This window comes from Grammomys surdaster, unplaced genomic scaffold, assembly GCF_004785775.1.
Source record: "Grammomys surdaster isolate TR1022 unplaced genomic scaffold, NIH_TR_1.0 125463, whole genome shotgun sequence".
Lineage (NCBI taxonomy): Eukaryota > Metazoa > Chordata > Mammalia > Rodentia > Muridae > Grammomys > Grammomys surdaster.
Genome location: NW_021620326.1, coordinates 519,295 through 540,256, shown reverse-complemented (window position 1 = coordinate 540,256; position 20,962 = coordinate 519,295). Strand labels below are relative to the sequence as shown.

General features: G+C 41.7%; 1 protein-coding gene across 2 annotated transcripts in view; it reads right to left on the bottom strand.

Moving 5' to 3' along the window:
- Window positions 1–6,923: 6,923 nt before the first annotated feature.
- Window positions 6,924–20,962, bottom strand: part of Mgat4d (MGAT4 family member D) — a 34,582-nt gene continuing 20,543 nt past the window's right edge. For both annotated transcript variants that reach the window (XM_028786299.1, XM_028786298.1), the window contains 5 exons: window positions 19,396–19,471; window positions 17,726–17,840; window positions 16,829–16,959; window positions 13,234–13,341; window positions 6,924–7,096 (listed from right to left, as the gene is read on the bottom strand). In XM_028786299.1, the coding sequence (XP_028642132.1) occupies window positions 7,082–7,096; window positions 13,234–13,341; window positions 16,829–16,959; window positions 17,726–17,840; window positions 19,396–19,471 (445 nt within the window). In that variant the 3' untranslated portion in view covers window positions 6,924–7,081. The remainder of the gene's footprint in view (window positions 7,097–13,233; window positions 13,342–16,828; window positions 16,960–17,725; window positions 17,841–19,395; window positions 19,472–20,962) is intronic.

Here is a 20,962-nt window from a genome sequence, read left to right as displayed (position 1 = left end):
AGGGTTCAATTGAACCTTTCCCTTCCTTATGGAGATCCCAGGGTTCAATACTCAGTGCCAAGGAATGCGTGTTGAGCTGAACTCTTATGGAATCGTGAGGCCACCTGGGGTTGGTGGGCGCTTTGTGCTTTTTATTTCCCTTCGACTTTCTCTTTTTTATTTTTTTTTGTTTCATGAAAACTTAAACTATATGTCTGGCTTAAACTATATGTTTGGCATTCATTTTGATGAACTGTATCTTTACATACACACACACACACACACACACACACACACTTTATCTGGACATGAGAGAAATCTAACATCAGCCAAATGAAACTCAGCTCATATAAATGAGCTATTAAAGGCACAATGGCTACTAAAATCAACAAAACACCTAAAAATGAACACAGGTGGTATTTTTAAAATATTTCAGAAACAAAACTCATGTTCTCAGGAGAAATAGCTGCCCAAATTTTAATGACCAGTCTTTCTTCATTCCTGTCTTAATTCAGCCAGAGTGGAGGTGTTTAAGTTTAATAGAGGGTGTCTGTCCCCTCTACAAAGAATGAAGAGACATTATCGCTATTAACATTGGTATGCAAATATTGCACACTGCTCGGTGCTGCATAGACTCTGCTAAAGCTCAAATCTGGAATGTGTTCTTGTGAAGATCCACCTGTTGCAGATGTGTGAGGCACTCCCTGCAGTTGTCAGAGAAGCAAGCCACAGGAAGAGATGAGAAGGAAAACTCAGTGCAGACTGACTTCGTCAACCTGGCTCAGAGGGTCTAATAGCAGGCAACCTGTGGGGAAAATTTAAAAAAGGCCGCCACAGCGGCGCAAGCTTGCGCCTCCGCCTCCGTGGCAGGTCCCACATCAGGGAAGAGGATCCTATGGTTCCAGCGGCCTGAGGGCCTTGGCGGCGGCAGGCCCCAGTAACACAAGGAAGTCCTTGGTTCCAAAAGGTTTATTGACATGACGGATAATAGATGGATCTAGACGTACCCCCAAAAACTCAGGGCCGTCCCGAGTTATATAGGGAGGGAGAAAGGGGGAGGATTAGGGGAGGATCTGGGGGAGGAATGTTTAATTTGCTCTGCCCTCTGGCCTTCATTAGTATGTAAATCTCTAGGGCTTGAGGCCTAAAGCCTGGCCTATGTGACTCTATGGAAATGTGGCTGTTTTCAGGATCCTAGATAATGGGAAGGACCGAACTCCTGCCGGTTCTCACGCAGAATTCCACGGAGAATCTCAGGGTTCTAAGTACCTGTTCAACCATGACCCAGGATACCCTTATACAGTCCCACAGCAACCTATTGTAGGCATATTTAAACACAATAGAATTTGGATAAGAATCTTCAGGCAAAAATAATTCCCATAATCATTCTGATTCCAGGTGTGTAATACCATAGGCAAGCGTAAGAGAATGATAAGAATAGCTAGTGCCAGGCCAAGGAAAGGGGAAAAGTCTTCCTAAGTCCATCCCTTAAATCTCTGCTAATATTTTTGCTGTGAGCAAAATGGATAAGACACAGCCCATCCCACATAAACCTTTATAGACAATCCTTAGCAAGACAAACACCACCACACTGTCTCCTGTCACAGCTCTGTATCTTATGGCTCCCGACAAGAGGCATTTGAATTCTTCATTGACAAGCATTAACATGCAGTAAAGCCATTAGACAAACAGAATGATTTTGGGGTTAATCATTGTCTCCCTAAAGTCTCCTCAAGTTATAGTTTAACTTTCCCTCCTAGGATGTCTCTTCTGACAGATTTGTCTTATGTGAAGCTCTCTGACGCTTGCCTATGTTGATTGGGCCAGCCACGGAGTCAATGCATTCTGCCATGGCCTCTTATCAGGATCACTAATTTTTCTTTAAAAACTTAGAAATGGGGAGATGGAGAGGTCATGAGGGCCCTGTACTCACAGAGAAGCACTAAGATGGAAGAGTCTGGAATAAGCATTCTGGAGAATTGGAGTGAGATCTGTCCCTGCAGAGAGCAAAGAGGTCACCAGGTCACAAACAACTTCTGGATGGAATGCAGGTGTTTGGTTTTATCTCCTCCATGAGGAGACATTCTGCATAATGAACATTCCCAGTTCTCTTAGTGTTCCTCTGAGAGTACAAGGCCCTTGTGTCCACTACAGGTGTGGACCTGTTTGATGTATGAAAGGTGGTGGAAATGTTAGAAGGTGAGACCCAATGGGAAGTCTTCAGATCACTGGGGACCTGCCCATAGAAGAGAAAGTGGGGCCCCTTTCTTTCTTCCTGGACCTAGTCTGACCAACTTTTCTCTGCCAGACATTTACACAGTGATGCGCTATCTTGCCACAGAGTTCGCCCTGGCCCCCCAAAAGGATAGTGCCAGAGAACCGAGAATGAGGATCCCCACAGCTCTGAGCCTCAGTGAGCAGACTGTGAGTTGATCGTCTCAGTTGTGTGTGGCAGAAGTGGAAAGCTGACTGTGGTCTGTTGTAACAAGAGCAGTTGGAGGCTTTGTAATATCCATTCTTGAGAGAGGTCTGGGCAACAGAGATTGGGCTCATACTCCCCGAGTCTGCAGAACTTAAGAAAGAAAGTTCTTAAAACAAAAACACAGCAGCAAATCTGGTTTCTACTAAACAGACCTTTTGCAACATGCAACTCCTACATATACACCTTGCAGAAAAGTGATTTTAAGATTGTGGACTCAATGTTATTGCTATATAGCAAGAGTCCAAGCCAACAATCAAACGATACCTGTTCTTTTATGTGACAAATGGGCATCAAAGTCTCTAAGGTGTCTCTCCTGACACACCTTGAGTCCGATCCTGAGTGATGAGCTGGGTCCCTGACAAACCCCCATCCATTTGTAGCCAGCAGAGATGGGTAAGAATGGACACCGAGGGCAACCCGCTTCACTAGATCAGAAAATAAGTTTCTAGAAGTTCTGTGTGCCAACACCCCAAACTTTGTAATCTTTTTAGTGGGAGTAACTTTTTGGTTTTTTGTTTTGGTCTGTTTTCTGTTTCCTTCCAGCTCCGGCTTGTTCCCAGTACTCAGCCATGGTTTACATGGCTCTTTCTGAGCACTGGAGCTTTAGCCTCCAGCCTCACGCTGGGCTGTCAGTCTTTCAGTGCCTACCCCAGAGTAAGAGCCTCATCTTCCAGCCGTTCTGCTCCAATCTTGGATGGCCGGTTTACAAGTCCAGGTAGACACTGTTAGAGGCATCTCGAGAACTGTACCTGGACTGACCTTTGGCGTCTTCTATTTCCTCGGCAGAGGCATGAGAAGACAATTTGGATCAAATATATGATATGTGTTTATGAATAATAAGTAGAATATTTAATTAAGACACTCCAAAAGGTCAAATCTTAAATTTGAAATCTTTGGAAGATACCTGTGCCTTCTGTTCTTATCAAAGGAGAGGAGGGAGTGGATGCGACGGTTAACTTTCTGTAATCTTAGAATCATTGTGTGTTACAGGCTGTGCTGAGGCAGAAGTGCACAGACTGGCAAGATCGCTCAGTCACCTGGCCAAGTCCGTGACCCCCAGATCCCAGTGAGAGGCTTGTTTCAAAAGAACAGGGTGGATGGCTGCTAAGGAATGTGACACGCAGTTGACCTCCAGCCTCTACACAAACTCACACACGAGCATGCATGTGTGTGTGCGCGCGCGCGCGCACGCACGCACACACACACACACACAGTCATGATATTTGGTTAAAGTATAAGAATAAGAATTATCTCTTACTGTTCAAAATATATAAAGTAAATAGAACATTTGACTATTGAGTGACTGCCTTAAGAAACTGGTGGCCGAGGCACTGAGAATTAAAAAGACTTCAACACCAAGAACTCTGCAACCAACAAGTACAAATACTTTAAAAGGCATTTAAAAACTTATGTGCATTGGTGTTTTGTTTGCATGTACGACTGTGTGAGGGTGTCAATCCCCTGGGACTGGAGTCACAATTATGAGCTGCCAAATAAGTGTCAGGAATTGAACCCAGGTTGTTCTCTGGAAGAACACCAGTGCTCTTAACTGATGAGCCATCTTTTCGGCCCCTTTTAATTTAAGAGACATTTTTAATTTACAAAGTCAACATCCATAAAAACAAGCAAATGTAACAGTTGAAAAGGTGTGCCCAGAGATCACGAATTCCTCAGGAATTTACAATAGTCCTCAGATACTATTTATTACACAGAGAAACTCATCCCATCAGCAACGCAGTTGGCAATCAGTAAGGAGAAGATGGAAAGACAACATGTTCCTAAAATAAACACTCCAAAACAATGCACAGGTCCATCTATGATGTGTTTAGAAAGGAATGACTATCAAAAATCCATCACTCACCAAGGTGTCTGATGACAGAGTCACATAGAGCTCGGTGCTGGCTTTAGAGATGAAATGTGTTCATTAAAAGACAAGAAGACAGGTAGAAGACAGGTAACACAGCCAGCCATGTGCGGAATTCAATCTCTGCTTCCTATTTCTTTGGATGTCTTTCCAAAAGGAATTACAACATATATAGCAGTTACTGCAGAGCCTGCCCACAACAGTAGCATGCTTCTGAGCTTTAGGTCTTTCTGTGTGATGGCCTTGCTGTCTAAGTCAGTAAGAGCTATTTCTTCATTGTTAGAACTTCTCTAATTTTGCTGTTTTAAAATTTAACACCTTAGTCTAAAAATATCTGACAAAACCTCTACTTTTGCCTTGCCATGAGAAGTCATTTGATGTAATCAAACACTCATTGCTTTTTCTCTTCCAGTTAATCTATTTCCACTCTTCTGATTTCTGAAAGATATCATTAGAAACTGACATATCAGAAGATCAGGCATGGCAAAGTTTCTTCCTTTATGTTTATTATCTTCAATATTCCTGCAATACAAATAAGAGGCCTGTGACATCTAGAGTCTTTTAATTAGTAAGGATATAATCATTTCTTCAGTGATTTCTTGATATTACTCAATAGTTGTGTTCTAAATATGACCACACCACCTCCTTGTAGCAGAAAAGATGACTGGGTACCAGCAAAACCTATAATTCATCACAGCCATTAGTAAGTAATGCCAATTTCAATGTGATTGTAGCATTAAATTATTGAGTGTAGACTTCATCTGTAGGGCTCCTGGGAAACTGTATATATAAACAATCATTGCAGCCAAAGAAAGGCTGTGGACTGCCTGAGAACAACTTCCATGTGTGTCACTAAACTAGAAGAGAGACCATGAGGAGGCCAGGGGCCGTTCTGAGCAGAAAGAGCAGGTGACAGAAAGAGCTGGAACAGGGAGAAGAGGGGGAAGGAACAGCAGAGTCAGGGCGGGGCTTGGGGAGGTGTGGAGGAGGGAGGAGGCCAAGAAAATCGCATAAAATGTAACAAACTCATCACTTAGTATGATAACTAAAGCTCCTCAAAAGAAAAAGAAGATAGGAAAACCACATTTATTTATTTATTTATTTATTTATTTATTTTTATAAATTAAATGTAAACAATCTATAGACTTGTCAGGGTAACAAAGAGTGAAAACATGCACGATATAATCCTTTTTAAATAAACTATGAAAGTCAGGTTAAATATAAAATTTAATGAAATGCAAAATTTTAGCTATCAGTATAAAATAATTTAGTTATTTTGTTTCACATGAAAATAATTTTGAATTTTGTGTAATTGCAGGAAAAACAGGCCACAGTGAGAAAAGAATTATGACCAGTTTGGTGGGCGGAATAGTTTTTTCCACCCCTACATTCTAAGGGAAAGTTACATATCATTTTTCCTTGGATTTGTACACATCTTTACATATAAAAGAAAAGGGAAAGCTTAACTGATACTTTTGAAGAAAAGACAAAAAATGTACTCGGTTCTTTACTAAAGGTCAAGGGCAGAGCCTTAAGTAACTGTTCAGCTCACGCCTTCCCGTGAGACATCCTTTCCTTCTGTCACATGCCGCTTGTCAGACGCAGCAGCCGCCACTGTAAGGCACACAGCATATACATTAAAAAGTTATGTTGGACTGCAGACATGACTTGGCAGCTAAGAGTGAAGAGTGCTGTTCCAGGGGACCTGAGTTCAAGTCCTAGCAGACTGGAAGCCACAGCCATGGGTGTGTCCAGCTCTGGAGGGTCCTCAAGTATCTGCAGCTGTGCACATACCCACACCCCCCACCCCCACCCATTCACAGAGGAAAAATAACAAAAGTTAATAAAAAGTAAAATCATACTGCTTGTCAGCAGCACGAGATGATGCTCACCCAAAATTCCAGAGCTCTGCACACCGAGACAGAGGGATTGGAGTTTGAGGCCAACCTGGACTATGTGGTGAGTCCTTGTCTCAAACAACAATAAAATCACCAGTTCGCTAAAATTCAAAGGCAATGGAGCAGTCTGGCTGCATGCATGTACAGTACACTGCACAGAACAAGAACACCGTTCACACAAACATAATATTAGCAAAGTATACCAAAGCGCTCTGCCTGCCCACCAACTGAAAGGCCATTTCCTCCTGAGTATTTTGTAGCAATTCTAAGAAATCACCATTCCATCAACACAAAAAGCTTTTGTTATAGATATCCTATAGAGCATTTATTACATTTGAAGGTATAGTCAAATTTCAAACGATTTAAAAACTAAAGTTGATCATTAAAAGGACATGTGTGCATGTGTGTGTGTGTGCATGTGTGTGTGTGTGTCTGTGTGTCTGTGTGTCTGTGTGTGCTATGAGCTAGGTGACCAGAGATGAAATTTTCTTAATAAAACTATAGTGCAGCTCTGTTGTACATTTAAAACTCTTACGCTAAGCTTCACGTCGAATGAGATTTGGGAACTTACTTCATATAAAAATTTTGAAACACTTAATAAACATTAAAGAAACTCTAATAACAAATTTGAACCCAACTAAGACACAAGATCTTTCTACAATGTGAGAGGAACACCCTCTGATAATCGTGCAGACAGATCAAATTTGTATACTCACTTCATTACTGAAGGCTTAATTTAAACAATAAATAATGTCGTCTCTTCTTTAGTATAATATCGAGAAAATTTGATGTTTGCTGTGCCTTTTTCCCAAAATGAGTCTGGTAATTTTTAAAGAAGTTGTAAGATTTAGGAAAATCCTAGTAATAATGATCCTGTTAGAAATGTAAAATAAAAAAATTAATATACATACTTGGTAGAGGGCTAATGATTACTTATATCTATTTTACATACTATGAAGCATAAGATAAAAAAATGCCAAAATTATGATATCTAAATATGAGACATTATATATCCGTTCATTTTAATCAGTCATGAACTAAACAAGATTAGATTAAATATCTTACCAGGTCTTAGGGTTTCATTGCTGTGAAGAGACACCATGACCAAGGCAACTCTTATAAAGGACAACATTTAATTGTGTCTGGCTTATAGGTCAGAAGTTTAGTCCATTATCATCACGGCAGGAAGTATGGCAACATCCAGTCAGGCGTGATGCTGGAGGAGCTAAGAGTTCTACATCTTGATCCAAAGGCACCCAGGAGAAGACTATCTTCCAGGCAGCTAGGAAGAGGATCTCAAAAAACCACTCTCAGAGTGACACACTTCCTCCAACAAGGCCACACCTCCTAACAATGCCACTCCTTGGATCAAACATATTCAAATCACCACATTCCACTCTCTGGTCTTCATAGGCTTGTTCAAACACATGAGTCTATGGGGGCCATACCTAAACGCAGCATAGTGCAAAATACATTTAGTACACGTTTAAAGGTCCCCTTAGTCTATAGCACTCTCAACAATGCTAACAGTCTAAAGTTCAAAGTCTCTTCTGAGATTCATCTAATCACTGTAATTCCCCATAAAATCAAAAAGCACATTGCGTGCTTCCAACATCCCAGGATATATATTACCATTTCAAACTGTCATGGTGAGGAAATACTGGACCAAACCAAGACCAGAAACCATCTCCAAACTGCATCTTCATGTCTGATGTCAAAGCCCTCTCCCAATCTCTAACTCCTTTCATCTTTGTTAACTGCAACACACTTCTTTCTCTTCGGCTAGTTACACTCCCCGTTAGCAGCTCTCCTCATCAGATATCCCACTGCTATGGCATCTCTAACATCTTGGGATCTCCAAGGCAACCTCAATGTTACAGCTTCTTGTTTCAATGTCTGGGATCTACACATGATCTTCCGACCTCTGAAGGGCTTGGGTCACTTCTCTAGCTCTGCCCTCTGTAGCACTCTAAGCTCAGATTGATCCACGCCACTGTTGCTGCTGTTCTTAGTGGTCATCCCGTGGTACTGGCATCTCCAATGTGCTAGGGATCTTCTGATGCAACTAGGCTTCACCAGTAGTCTGTCTTAGGCTGGCTGTCTTCATGGTGCCAAGCCTCAACTTCTTTTTATGACCCCTTCAGTCCTAGCTGTCAACTGTAACTGAGGCTGCACCTTCACTAATGGATTTCCATGGCCTCTCACAGTGCCAAGCCTTAGCTGCTCTCCCTGACCCCTTCATGCCTTCAGAACCAGTATCACCTGGGTGACTCCTACACATTACCAAGAACAGCTGCAGCACAACTTTGGCTATCTTTGGAACATAGCTTCTTTGTGCTCTCAAAAGAACACTTTCCAGAAGATTTTACCTCAGTGATGCTGGTTTCTTCTTAGTCACTGTTAATTTCTTAGGTCCAGCTAACCAGCATCGATTGTCCCAGGAGTCCTTTCTATTTTTGATTCTAAAGTCAGAGCCACACTGCCTAAGCTGTGGAGTCCTGTTGCTTGGTGGGGTTGAAATACGGCCCTCTTGTTCAATTACACCTTCACCAACTTTTTGTTTTTGATGATTTCATTCACTGCCTAAGCTTGGCTGTCCTTACACTTGCTCTGTAGACTGATTTTGAACTCAGAGATCTGCTTGCCACTGTCCCCTGGAATTAAAGGCATGTACCACCTTTTCATGGCCACTGTTTCTCAAGATCCAGATTAAAAGCCTGTATCTTTCAGCCTCAAGATCTGCATCACAAATGTGCCCTCGATTTCTGGATTGTAGTTTATTCCAGATCAAAAGTCCAAACGAATACAACAACCAGGTAATACTAACGCCTATCATGATATAACTCTCCCTCACACAACTGCAAATGCACAAGTTGAATCTGGGAGGGATCTGCCCTGAGGTCACCACTCCCTTACTTCCACTTAATATCTTTGAACACAGTACAGGAGGCCAGCCCCTGCTGCTCTTTCTTGTTCTCGGTTCTTCTTGAGGTATTGGAGAGGGAAGAGCATAGGTTGGGGTAAGACTTGGTCTTACAAGATATCTAAGCTTGCTGTATAATAATAAAATGTTTACCTATCTAAGTCTATGTCACTTTGCTACTGTAGCTGACCTGCCCGAGTCCCTTTGAGGTCAGAAACTACAGCCTCTGGCATTTAGCACTTCATTATAAAATACCAGGGGATTAAGTAAAGTATTAATTGCTAGAGCCTTCTCCCTCTTGTTCAAATGCCTCTTGTTTGTCAAGCTAGGGGGAAGTTTGGAGCAAAAATTTTCTATTAAGCCAGGAGAAGAGAATCACACTCACAGAAGGAAAAACTTTTACACAAGAAAATATGGATTAAACTCACATAAATTCATATACATATTCATGCATACACATTCTTAAATCTCCATTCAAACCATCTGGGCCCAGTTTTCATACACACACACACACACACACACACACACACACACACAGAGTCATACTTATGTGCCAGTGCTGAAAGAACTCACTCATTCTGGGTGACAAATGAGCTCCAGTCTTTATTGCATAGAGAAAGAAATAGCTTCTACCCTTTTATTGCTAAATGAATTAAACCCAAGTCTGTAAGATGAAAGCTTTGCTCTTTTTAGTCAGACTAAGCCTGTCTTGCTATTAAGAAAATACCTGTTCTGTTTCATGATAAGGAGAAGCCTGCCTGCTCCTTCTGCTCTCTCTGCAACTTATTTCTTTTTCCTCTTTCCCTCTGCATTCTGCATATTACTTTCTTAACTTTTTAAGCTGCCTTATAGTTTCTAAGTTATCCCACTCTGTGTTCTCCTTCTAATCTTACTCTCTCCTCCTGCTCTGATGTAACAATGCTCTTGCTCCCAATGCCTTTGCTTCTACATTGTGTTCAGTTCTGTCTAAAAAGTTCTCTTTCGTTCTGTCTCCTCTCTTTGCCCTCAGCACTTTTACATCTTTCAGAACACATGATCACTTGGTTAAAAAGTTCACCACAAGTTTACACATAAATTCAAATCATAAATTGAATTAGAAGTTTACCTTAGAGAATATTTGCATGCATATCCATTAGGAGTAATTATCAGGTTAAACATTTATCACCTGTCACCAGCTCTGCAGGTTCATGGAGAGTTAAAAACCATAACTAAATCATTTATAAAGTTTTGTGTAGATAAACTCAGTCAATATTTTATCTTCTGTTCCAGCACCCATGGTAAATCGTTAGTTCCCTTTTATGATTTTTGGCTAATGGTTTTACAACCTTTTGGAATGTGCTCTGAGTGGTAGGTGCCTGCTTGCCATCTCAGACACAATAACTCATGACACTAAAGACTGGCAGAGTTATCACTGCAGTTTTGACATCAAAAAGGATTTAACAACAGTGTCATTATAAAAGAGCTTAATACGTACTATAATTTTAGAAATTCTTACAGAATCATCATTAAGGATTAAGAAGTCATCTGTTTGTCTATACAGCATCACTACAAGACAGTGCGTCTTCATTGTTTGCAGAGATCTGCTCAGAAGGATGGGCTAGCACCTAGTGGTTGTTATATAGAATAAGAGGAAAAGCATATAAGTAGCAGGAATCTTTCCTAAAATGGATTTCTCCTGGGCCTTGCCTATTAGAGAAAATCAGCTGTAGATTTTAATCCAAGGTGGACCATCTGAGGAAGACCACCTGCCGGTTTTTAGCTTCTACTTGTTTGCTTGTGATGACACAGGACTTAGCTCCATTCCTCTTCCTGGTGCCTCTTCACTCTTTGAACCATATATTTTGTATTTTCTCTGTCTAAGTTTGCTATGGTCGATGAAAATGCTCTTCATGAGAGTAAACCAGAGGACAAAGTCTATGCTGGACTCTTTTGAGACTTCCTTTGTCAGTTCAATTAATATAGATCTCTTTATCTTAGCCTCAGTCAGACTCTTAGGACTTTGTCTTAGGACAAAGGCAGAAAGCAGCAACAGTCTTCACCAAAACTTCACAGGAAAGATCTCCAGAGTTCAAATCACACTCAGCACCAATGTCGTCCATATTCCTACTAGGACGCCCATCCAGTCCCATTTAAAGCGTTTTATGGCTTCCCAAATCCAAAGTCCTCAAATCCATGAAAATATGGTCGGGCATATCATGGCAATACCCTAGTCCCTGGGGCCAACTTTTGTCTTTCATGTTTCCTTTTTTTAAAAAAATAATTTATTTATTTTATTCAAATCATAATTCATTCACACAGGGGTTATAAACACAGAAAGGCAGGACATGGGGAAGGGGATGACACTGGAGTGTGGGTGTTCAGGGAGAATACAGATATCTTTCAGAACAGGGTAGCGGCTGTGTGAAGGTTCAGGGGACAGGTCACTATGACTCTGCCTATGATTTACTTGTCCTTATCTAAGTTGATATTATCAGCCGGCTTACAGGTTCAGAGGTTCAGTCCATTATCATCACGTAGGAAGCATGGCAGCATCCAGGCAGACATGGTGCTAGAGGAGCCAAGAGTTCTTCACCTTGATCCAAAGGCAGCCAGGAGAAGACTGGCTTCCAGGTAGCTAAGAGGAGTGTCTCAAAGTCACCCCCACAGTGATAAACTTCCTCCATCAAGGCCACACCACTCCAAGAAGGCCACACCTCCAAATAGTGCCACTCTCTGGACCAAACACATTCAAACCAGCATACCAGGCAAAATATATAATGTAAGGGGGAAAATGCCATTTCCCCAGCAAGAATGAGATCGAAGAGACAGATTTTCTTCTGTGCATCTGCTGTATTGCTTTATGTATATGATGGTGTCGTTACAGTACACATACAGATTCCCAGCAGATAATTTTGGTTGTTTCAGGATATTCTTTGTCAGATCTTTTTCTTAGATTATACCTTCCCTGACAGCTGGCACCCAACATTGACAGAGTCTATCCCATCATCCCGGCAGTGGGTGAAGCACAGTTCACTGGGACACGGTGCGAGAGAGAGAGAGAGAGAGAGAGAGAGAGAGAGAGAGAGAGAGAGAGAAAGGCTTGAAAAATGGCCAGGCAGATGTGTGCACTTCCATTTCGTCTGGCAAAACAATCCATGTAATCATTTCCTGTGTTGTGTGATGATGCCAATGACATTTCAGCGGTAGAAGAAGCCTTCTGGATGATTTAAATTCCTGGTTTTATAGAAGTAAGCTAAGCTAAGAGGAGTGTGGAACTTCCCAGGGTCCTATAGCCACCTTGCAGTAACCAGGACAAAACCTGAGCTGCTTCCTCTTCACCATGTCACTGTGGTTTGGGTAAACATCCCCTGTAGGCGCATGTATGAAGGCTTGGTCACCAGGCTGTGCTACGGCTAGAGTGGTGAAGCCTTTAAAAAATGGAACCCAAGGGGAGGAATTTTGGTTCCTTGAGGGGGGGTGCCCTTGTGACTACACCCCTTTGTATGCTCAGATTCTCTGCCCTGTGTTTGCATCAAGATGCATTGCACTACCACAAACCCAAGGCAGGAGGGCTGAGCAAGCCCATGCTGAGCCTTCTGGAACTGGGAGCTGAAACACACCTGTCCTGCTTGTTAAGTTGATTGCCTCAGGCATTCTGTCACAGCAACAATAATACTGTTTCCATAGTTGATATAATATATAAGAATGACTGAACACTAAATGATGCTGGGTGTTTTTTTGACCTAACCAATAGTGACTTAAATAAAAATTTCAATTACATTTACAAGGACTTTCCAGCTCTGAAATGGGCTTCCTAATAATTTTTATTTTTAGACTAAAATAGTGACAGCTGCTGTATTTCTCCCCCAAAGACACTTTCTAAGCCTTATTTGGATTACACAGCTAGAAATAATATATTTATGTATATCAAATTCTTTTTACTGTGGTAGATGACAGGTTCTTGGAAGATGGTTGGTACATTTATACACTCCATAACACAGAAGGGTCGCTGATGTTGGTCATGGTGTGCCTCATGTTTCCTCCTCTTTTCTAAAGGTTTCTAAGTTCATTGAGGCTGTGTTACCCAAGTTCCATTTCAAAATCTTACCTTGAGGTTCTGTACTCGTCCTTGAAATGATGATTGAGTGCCCACGTGCTGGAACAGAGATGGTCTGTACCGAATTCGAGCTTCCTTCTTTTGCTGCAAACAGTTCCTCTGGGGAAAGGAAAGCGGGCATCTTCACAGGGCCCTCAGTACCACTTCCTACCACACTTACTGTCCATAGGATCTTTCTAGATTCATTTTGTTCTAGAGTTCTGTACTAATATTTAAATTTGGCATAAAACCTTCAGTCCTGGGGTCTTCCTACGTAAGAATTGCCCAGTGGAAGAGATGGGTGTGGGAAGTCGTGGGTCTGTGAACTCACACAACGCAAGGCTCTGGTCTACATGTTTCCATTTCCTCTCTCTCTCTTTTAGAATAGAGAGTTTTGTTTTGTTTTAGTTATAGCTGTGGTTTGATTTTTTTTTGAGACAAGTTCTCACTATGCCATAGCTCAGGCTGTGGAAGAACTTATCATACAGTTTATTCTGACTTTTGAGGTCTGGACAATCTTCTTACCTCAGCCCACTGAATACTGGGATTGCAGGCACCATCCACACAACTGGCTCTTCTCCCTTTTTATTTCAGTAGCTTACATGATTTCGGGAGTATTTCCTGTCTAAATGACTCTGTCAGCACACATCACCACAGCTTTGGCATCTGTACTCCGTAACTGCATCAACTGCAATCTCTAAACTCTCCTCTTAAGTAGGAAAATAATTTGATTAAAGTACAAAGTCTATACTATACTTAATGGAAACAGTTTAGATAATCTCCATGAAGACATAAAAGGGGTGCTTCCCCTTGACTATTCGGTAGTGACAGGCCTTGTGAGTCACTTGGGTTCTGGGGACCAAACCTGGGTTCTCTGCAAGAACAAGTGCTCTTAGTCCTGAGCCTTCCTGAGCCTTCTCTCCAGAGCCCTGAACCGTTTTAAAAGTTACATTGTTTACTTAACTGTTAACTTTTAAGAATCCTTTACATTTTGTGATACAATGCAAGGCATCCCCTGAACATGTGGTCCACAGAGCCTCCTGTCTCTGCTGTGCCCTTCTCTGGACAGCACAGATGCAGCTCAACCAAGCTCTGAGCTGTCCCCATTTGTTTAAAAGGTTTTTAAATCATGACTATTGTCACATGACTTTTGCACCTTGATTGACATTAGCACATGGCTTTTGCTTCCTTAAAACTGTCTTGTTTGGTTGGGAATTTCTGGACTTTGTTGTGTGGCAGGGTTACTAAGGAACACAGAAAGCCACACATGCCTGGTGAGTGCTCTGTGGCTGAGTTGTTTCACTAGTCCCTCCTTAAACTTTAAATGCATAGAGTATACTGTATTCAACTTTAATTTTAATTTATTTTAATTAAATTTTAATTCACCATTTTGTTTTTACCATTGTGTTGGAGATTTTTGTATCTAAGTTCATGTGGGATTTTCCGTTTTTATCTTGGTTCACTACCATCACTGTGTGTGTGTGTGTCTTTGACTGTGTAGCTCAGCTTAATCTCAGCCTCATTCTGTAGCCCAGTTTGGTTCCAAGTCATGCTCTTCCTGCGTTGACCCTCCAAGTGCTGGGATGCTCTGATTCTTTCTGTATGTTCTTTGGGTTTCATGTCTGGCTCATGCTCGATGCAACTCCTCTTATCCAGGTCTCTAAAACCTTGGGGCTGATGTGTCCCTGTGTCAAGGTCTTGCTGGGCACAGGCGAGGCCCTGGACACATCACTCAAAAAGTCCCAGGTGCTCTGGGGGCCACTAGTTAACTGTGCAGACATGGCCAAGTCTAAGAACCATGCCACATATAACCAGTCTCAAAAATGGCACAGAAATAGCATCAAGAAACCCTGGTCATAAAGTTAGACATCTCTTAAGGGGGTCGATGCTACGTTCATGAGAAACATGAGCTTGGCAGATAATGCAGAGGCATTGAGCACACACACAGTCTTACATTAAGGCCCTGGTGAAACCTAAGGCAACTGGTTAAGCCCTAAAGAGCTCCAACACAAACTCCACCATCCTGTTTTCACTGCTCACCCTAAGTTTGGGAAGCAGATTTCAGGGTGCATGGCCAAGGATTTCGGGCTCTGCCAACCAAAGCCCAAGGTTCAAACCAAGGCTGATGCTGCAGCTCTGGCTCAGGCTCCCAGAGGTGCCCAAGTCCCTTGGAAGGCCCCATAGAACAGGTTTCTGTCTGCCACTGTGAAGACAGACAGACTGGAGTGGGACATCTACACACTATTTGCAGGTGGCCGGTGCCCTATGCTGCTTTTACAAATAAACTTGAGGAAAGATCTGTTTTTAAAAAGTGGAAGAATATAAAACTTATTCTCTAAATGTTTAGATAGAACTCACTTATAAAAACACCTGGACGTACTTTCTCAGAGGGCTTTTAGTTAGTTACTGATTTTCTGTCATACATGTTGGCTTATTTGGGTTGTCCACCTCATCCTGGATGAGGTTTGGCATTCTGCGAGCCTTGATGAGACGCCATTTCCTTTCTAAGTTGATGAGATTGCATGCATGTGATTGTAGAATTCATTAATCTGTTAAGTCTGAGGCTCCTGACCCCAGATTTTCTCATTCTAAGGCCTTTGATCTTCTTTTTCAATTTATCAGATTTGTTAGTAACTTATAAAGATCAGAAACTGAAGTCTCTCGGTCCCCAGTGGGACCCCTGTGGAACCATCCAGGACCCCTGACTATCTGGAGCAATATCCCAGAACTGTTTTCTGTTGCTCTGGGGTCTGCTATAGAAACTGTGGGGCACCACCCAACCTTCCTGGGCAGGCTACTCTATGCCTGGTCAGTCTTTTCCTATCTATGACTTTAAACCTGTACCCTACATTTTGGACAGAAAAAATATATGTAACATTTATTTTAAAAAATTCTATTCTGATAATCTGTCTCAATGCATTTTGACAATTTATGTTTAATGTAAATAATGAAATGTTTGGATTTAAGTCTTCTTATTTTTCTGTTTGTTTACCTCTGTTCTTTTTGTTGTTGTTTTAGGGGCTGGGTGTTTGTTTTGTTTCATCTGTGTCTGGACTTTCCCAGCGTTATTTTGGGTCCTTATTTCATTGAATATTATGAAATGTCAGCAAAATTTAGGACACACAAGTTTAACATTCTGTTGTGTTCACTAGACCATTAATTTTTGGTAACATACTGCAGTGACCACATGACAGGATGTTTTCTCGGCCTGTCTGGTGTTTCTATATGGGGACTGTGGCGGTTGGTGTAAGCTTAGCCCGAGGAATGGCACTATTAAGAGGTGTGGCCTTGTTGGAGTAGGTGTGTCACTGTGGGTGTGAGCTTTAATACCCACATCCTAGCTGGCTGGAAGTCAGTCTTGTCTTGTTTGCCTTTGGAACAAGATGTGGAACTCTCAGCTCCTCCTACATCATGCCTGCTCGGATGCCACCATGCTCCTGCCTTGATGATAATGGATTGAACCTCTGAACCTATAAGCCAGCCCCAATTAAATGCTGTCCTTATAAGAGTTGCCTTGGTCATGGCGTCTGTTCACAGCAGTAAAACACTAAGTCAAGCACCTACGACAGGCTCCTCCCAGCTTTGCACCCCCACCAGGGACACTCACAAAAGGCTCCCCTCTGCTGCACACCCGAAGCAGGAAAATGTCATTTAAAAGTGTATCTATGGGCTTTGTTTCGTAGAACATCAAGAAAAAATGCACGAAGTCCATCAGGTCCTTTGATCGAAAGAGTTTTCCTGCGGAGGAAAGCAAACTCATGAGTAGGCATAGGGCATAAGCATTGTCTGTTATGTTCAAAAGATCAGGCATTCTGAAAGCAGGGCTATCCTCTTATTTAACAGTGAAGTGTAACACCCTAAGAACTCAAATGTTACAGGACATTAAGAGTAGCAACTTGGACATATTGGAGATTAGACACTCAAGTACCAGAGCCCTGAAATACTTTCCTTGAGACTCTACTTCTCTGACAGTCAACTGGCGTTTTTAATTGGTCAGTTTGTTGGTTGAGGTATTGAGATTGGACTTGCAGTCTACTGTGTGCTGAGCACACACTGTCCAACTAGGATATATGCCTGGTCCATCAGCATTCCTGTCCATAAAAAAGGGATAGTACACCTTTGTCACCAAGCAGGCGCATACCCATAGCACCCAATTTTATGTTTGTATAATATGTGTATATATGTTAATTTGATCATTTATGGTGTCTACTAGATAAAAGTGATCAAAATATGTTAACCCAGACAGACAGACAGACAGAAAGGAAAGCAAACCTTTACTCTAAGTGGAGGATGGTGGCATGCACCTGTAATCTTAGTGTTTAGGTATAAGGCAGAAAGATTAATGTTTTGATGTCCAGCCTGGACAAGAGTTTGTGGCCAACCTGAGCTACATAACAAGAACCTGTTTTAGTAAGAAAATAAGTAAGCTCATGCATAAACAAATAATGAAAGGAGAAAAGAGAACTTGAGGCAATGTGATTCTCCATGATAGACTGTGACTTACCTATGAGTCCAAGGACTGAGAACTCAATATAAAACCAATCTCTTGAAGTGAGACTATTTACGAAATCTTTCATTTTTGTAAAATACATCTTTTTTGCTATGATATCATCTTCTAGCTAGAGGGGGAAAAAGCCAAATTTTAAAAAAAGCATTAATACCTCCTAGTGATACCATTAAATCATATCTCAAAGACAAACGGTACTTTCACTAGAATACACTGAAAATGTCTTGGATGAGATACTCTTTAGTTCAATTCACTAAGGCTATTTGCAGTTAGTCAAATTTTATTCTCTAATTGTGAGAGTAATGAAACCCAAAGGTGTCGTCTTTCTCTTCTGAATGCTCAGCGTCTCCGCTTTGAGACCCTTGTGAGTCCGTGTTACTTCTTGTCAGCATTTCAGCTTCTAATGTGAGAAATCACAGTCCATTCCAGTTTTATACCAAGATTCCATAGACTGGTTTACACACGCTAGGGAAGCTGATTGTTCTAGTGGTCTCGGACTCCAGGATGCATGGACTAGTGGACTTGGGGACTGATGATGACAGTCTTCATGGAGGTGTTTACTGTGTTCTCTGACAGAATGCAGAGGCCTTCTGTATGGAACCATTAATCTCAGTCCCTAGGACTCTGTCCTCAGGACTAAGACACATCCCAAAGTTCTTGGTACCACACATCTAAGGACTAGGACCTCAACATGGTAACTTAGAGCAGAAGCACAAACACCAAGAGGATGACAGACAAACTTGCTCTGTGTCCAAGATAATGCTGTAGCAATTCTGTCTGTAGCTCCCATGGTCCTTGGCTGAGAAAGCAAAGGAAGGAGCTAACCATTCCCACTCACACCTTGATGGTCAGAATGATGATACCGGGATCCTTAAAAGGAGGCTTCCCTAGGAGAGGGGAAGTATGAGAGCTGTCTTTCTTGATTTTATATACATGTCATGAGATCCTTAAACTACGAAATGTCCCACATCAGGAGGGCACAAAACAGAACCGCTGTTCCAAACCGAAGGACTCAGGCAGCATCTGGTGTTCCTTTACTTCACCACTGACTATAGAGCTAAAGGATCTGTTTCCTTGCAGTCTCAGGGAAGAGCTGGCTTTTGGCCCTTCTCTAGCTTTTTCTTGGCCCTCCACTGATAATTCTGAAAACATTGCAAGTGTGGACATTTCTTTGTAGTGAGATACATGCTTATCATGGGAACTGTGTCACCGTTGATTGGCAATTGGAAGTGACGGGAAGGAAATGCATACCCAGGATGGACTCATTTCTGCAAAGCACAAAGGCAGCATAGAACTGTGCCTCTCACAAAATGAGAGGAAGGGTGTGGTTAACATCTGGGTAGCTCCACAGCAAGACCTGTAATAAGGGCTTCTGTGTATGAGCCTGGGGCTCAAACATGGACACAGGGCACTTTCTGATTCAGTGGGTTTAGTTTTCTTTTTAGCTTGTGCCCTTTGACTTTAATTTTCTCTGTTACAGTAAACACAGCAAGAAGACGAATATACACTCCATCTTAAGCTTCCTTTGGGCATAATGATTTTATAAATATATTATATTAGCTTGGCTACAGACTAAGGCAGAGCAACTCAGGGTGAAAGCAAGTAATTAAAGGAAGGACAGAAAGAGGGACACTTTTGTTTAAAGTGTGTGCTTGTCAAGTTTTCACCTGTAAATAGTAGGTGGCCTTGGGCTGTGCGTACAGCATCAGAATACAATAATCCAATACTTGTTTTATTTGCCAACTAAAAGTAAATAATAAAATCAGTTAATGTTCATTATAGCAGATCAATTTATAGGCATATTTCAGTAATTAAATAGTAATTACATTTTTGATAGAACAGTACAAAAAGTAAATAAAAGTAAATATATCTATATTAAAATATACTAAAGAGCTTGTCATCTTCATTGAGTGGGCAGTACCCGCCTCTGCAAAACCAGGACAAGCATAGACTATGTATTTTGCATTTTAGCTAAATTTTTATTTAAGTACTAAAATTACTATCTTCCAGGGACCAGCCTCTGTTGGTGCACAGGGTCTTCATAGAGAGAAGCTCTGATTGACTAGCAATCTGGTTGCTTCTTTCTTTATACAGGATTCACAGAACAAAGACAGACTAATGACTATCCAAGAAGTACAGATTGCATCATTTTGTCTCTAGACATGTGTTTGATTTTTCATTACATATCTGGGTTTACAAGTTCAGTCACAATTAGAAAGTACAAACACAACAGGTTTCATTTTTATTATCATCCCTATAACTCCAGTTCAGAGAATCTAAAGAATGTCTCCACCAATGCAAACACGACAGCCTTCTTTTAAGCTGGCAGTATTTGCAGTTTTAAAGTGCTCCAGACACATAGAAAATATCTGAACCAGTCTTTCTACGAATAGCAAACACCTAACTCCTTTTATTTTTATCCTTTTATCACCTTCGATATTTGGTAAGAGAAGTTATTTTAGTAAATTTATGTTAGGTATTGAGTTCTGTTTCTTCAGGGCTGTACCCTGTATGATCCCCTATGTTTAAACTACATTTGCACAGGGCTCTAAGCATATTGGGGGAAAGGCCCTGGGATCTGTTATCAATTCTCCTGGCCCATTGGAGTTGTCAGCTGTCTCTAATTCTACCCTGTTCCAGTTATACTGTTTGCGTTCGCTTAGATACCCCAAGAAGATCCCTGGAGTCATGACCTCATTTAGAAATTCCTAGCTTTGTGCTAATCTGTGCTTATCACGGTCTCCAGGACATAAGGAAGACTTCCAGATAGGGCCAGATAAAGTTGTTTCCCTAAAGACAAAAGGTATAGTAAGTTTGTGACGTTCCTAAAAAGATTCAGACATAATTTTCTCAGGAAAAGACATAAGATGAATCATAATGCAGAAACTCCCCAAGAATGAAACACACAGAGACCAAAACCTAAAGAGAGGCAGGAGGACAGTGAGTGTGAGAGACAGAAAGACAGAGCTTGTGAGAGACAGGAGGACAGTGAGTGTGAGAGACAGAAGGACAGAGAGTGTGAGGGACAGGAGGACAGTGAGTGTGAGAGACAGGAGGACAGAGAGTGTGAGGGACAGGAGGACAGAGAGTGTGAGGGACAGGAGGACAGAGAGTGTGAGAGACAGGAGGACAGTGAGTGTGAGAGACAGGAGGACAGAGAGTGTGTGAGACAGGAGGACAGAGAGTATGAGGGACAGGAGGACAGAGAGTGTGAGAGACAGGAGGACAGTGAGT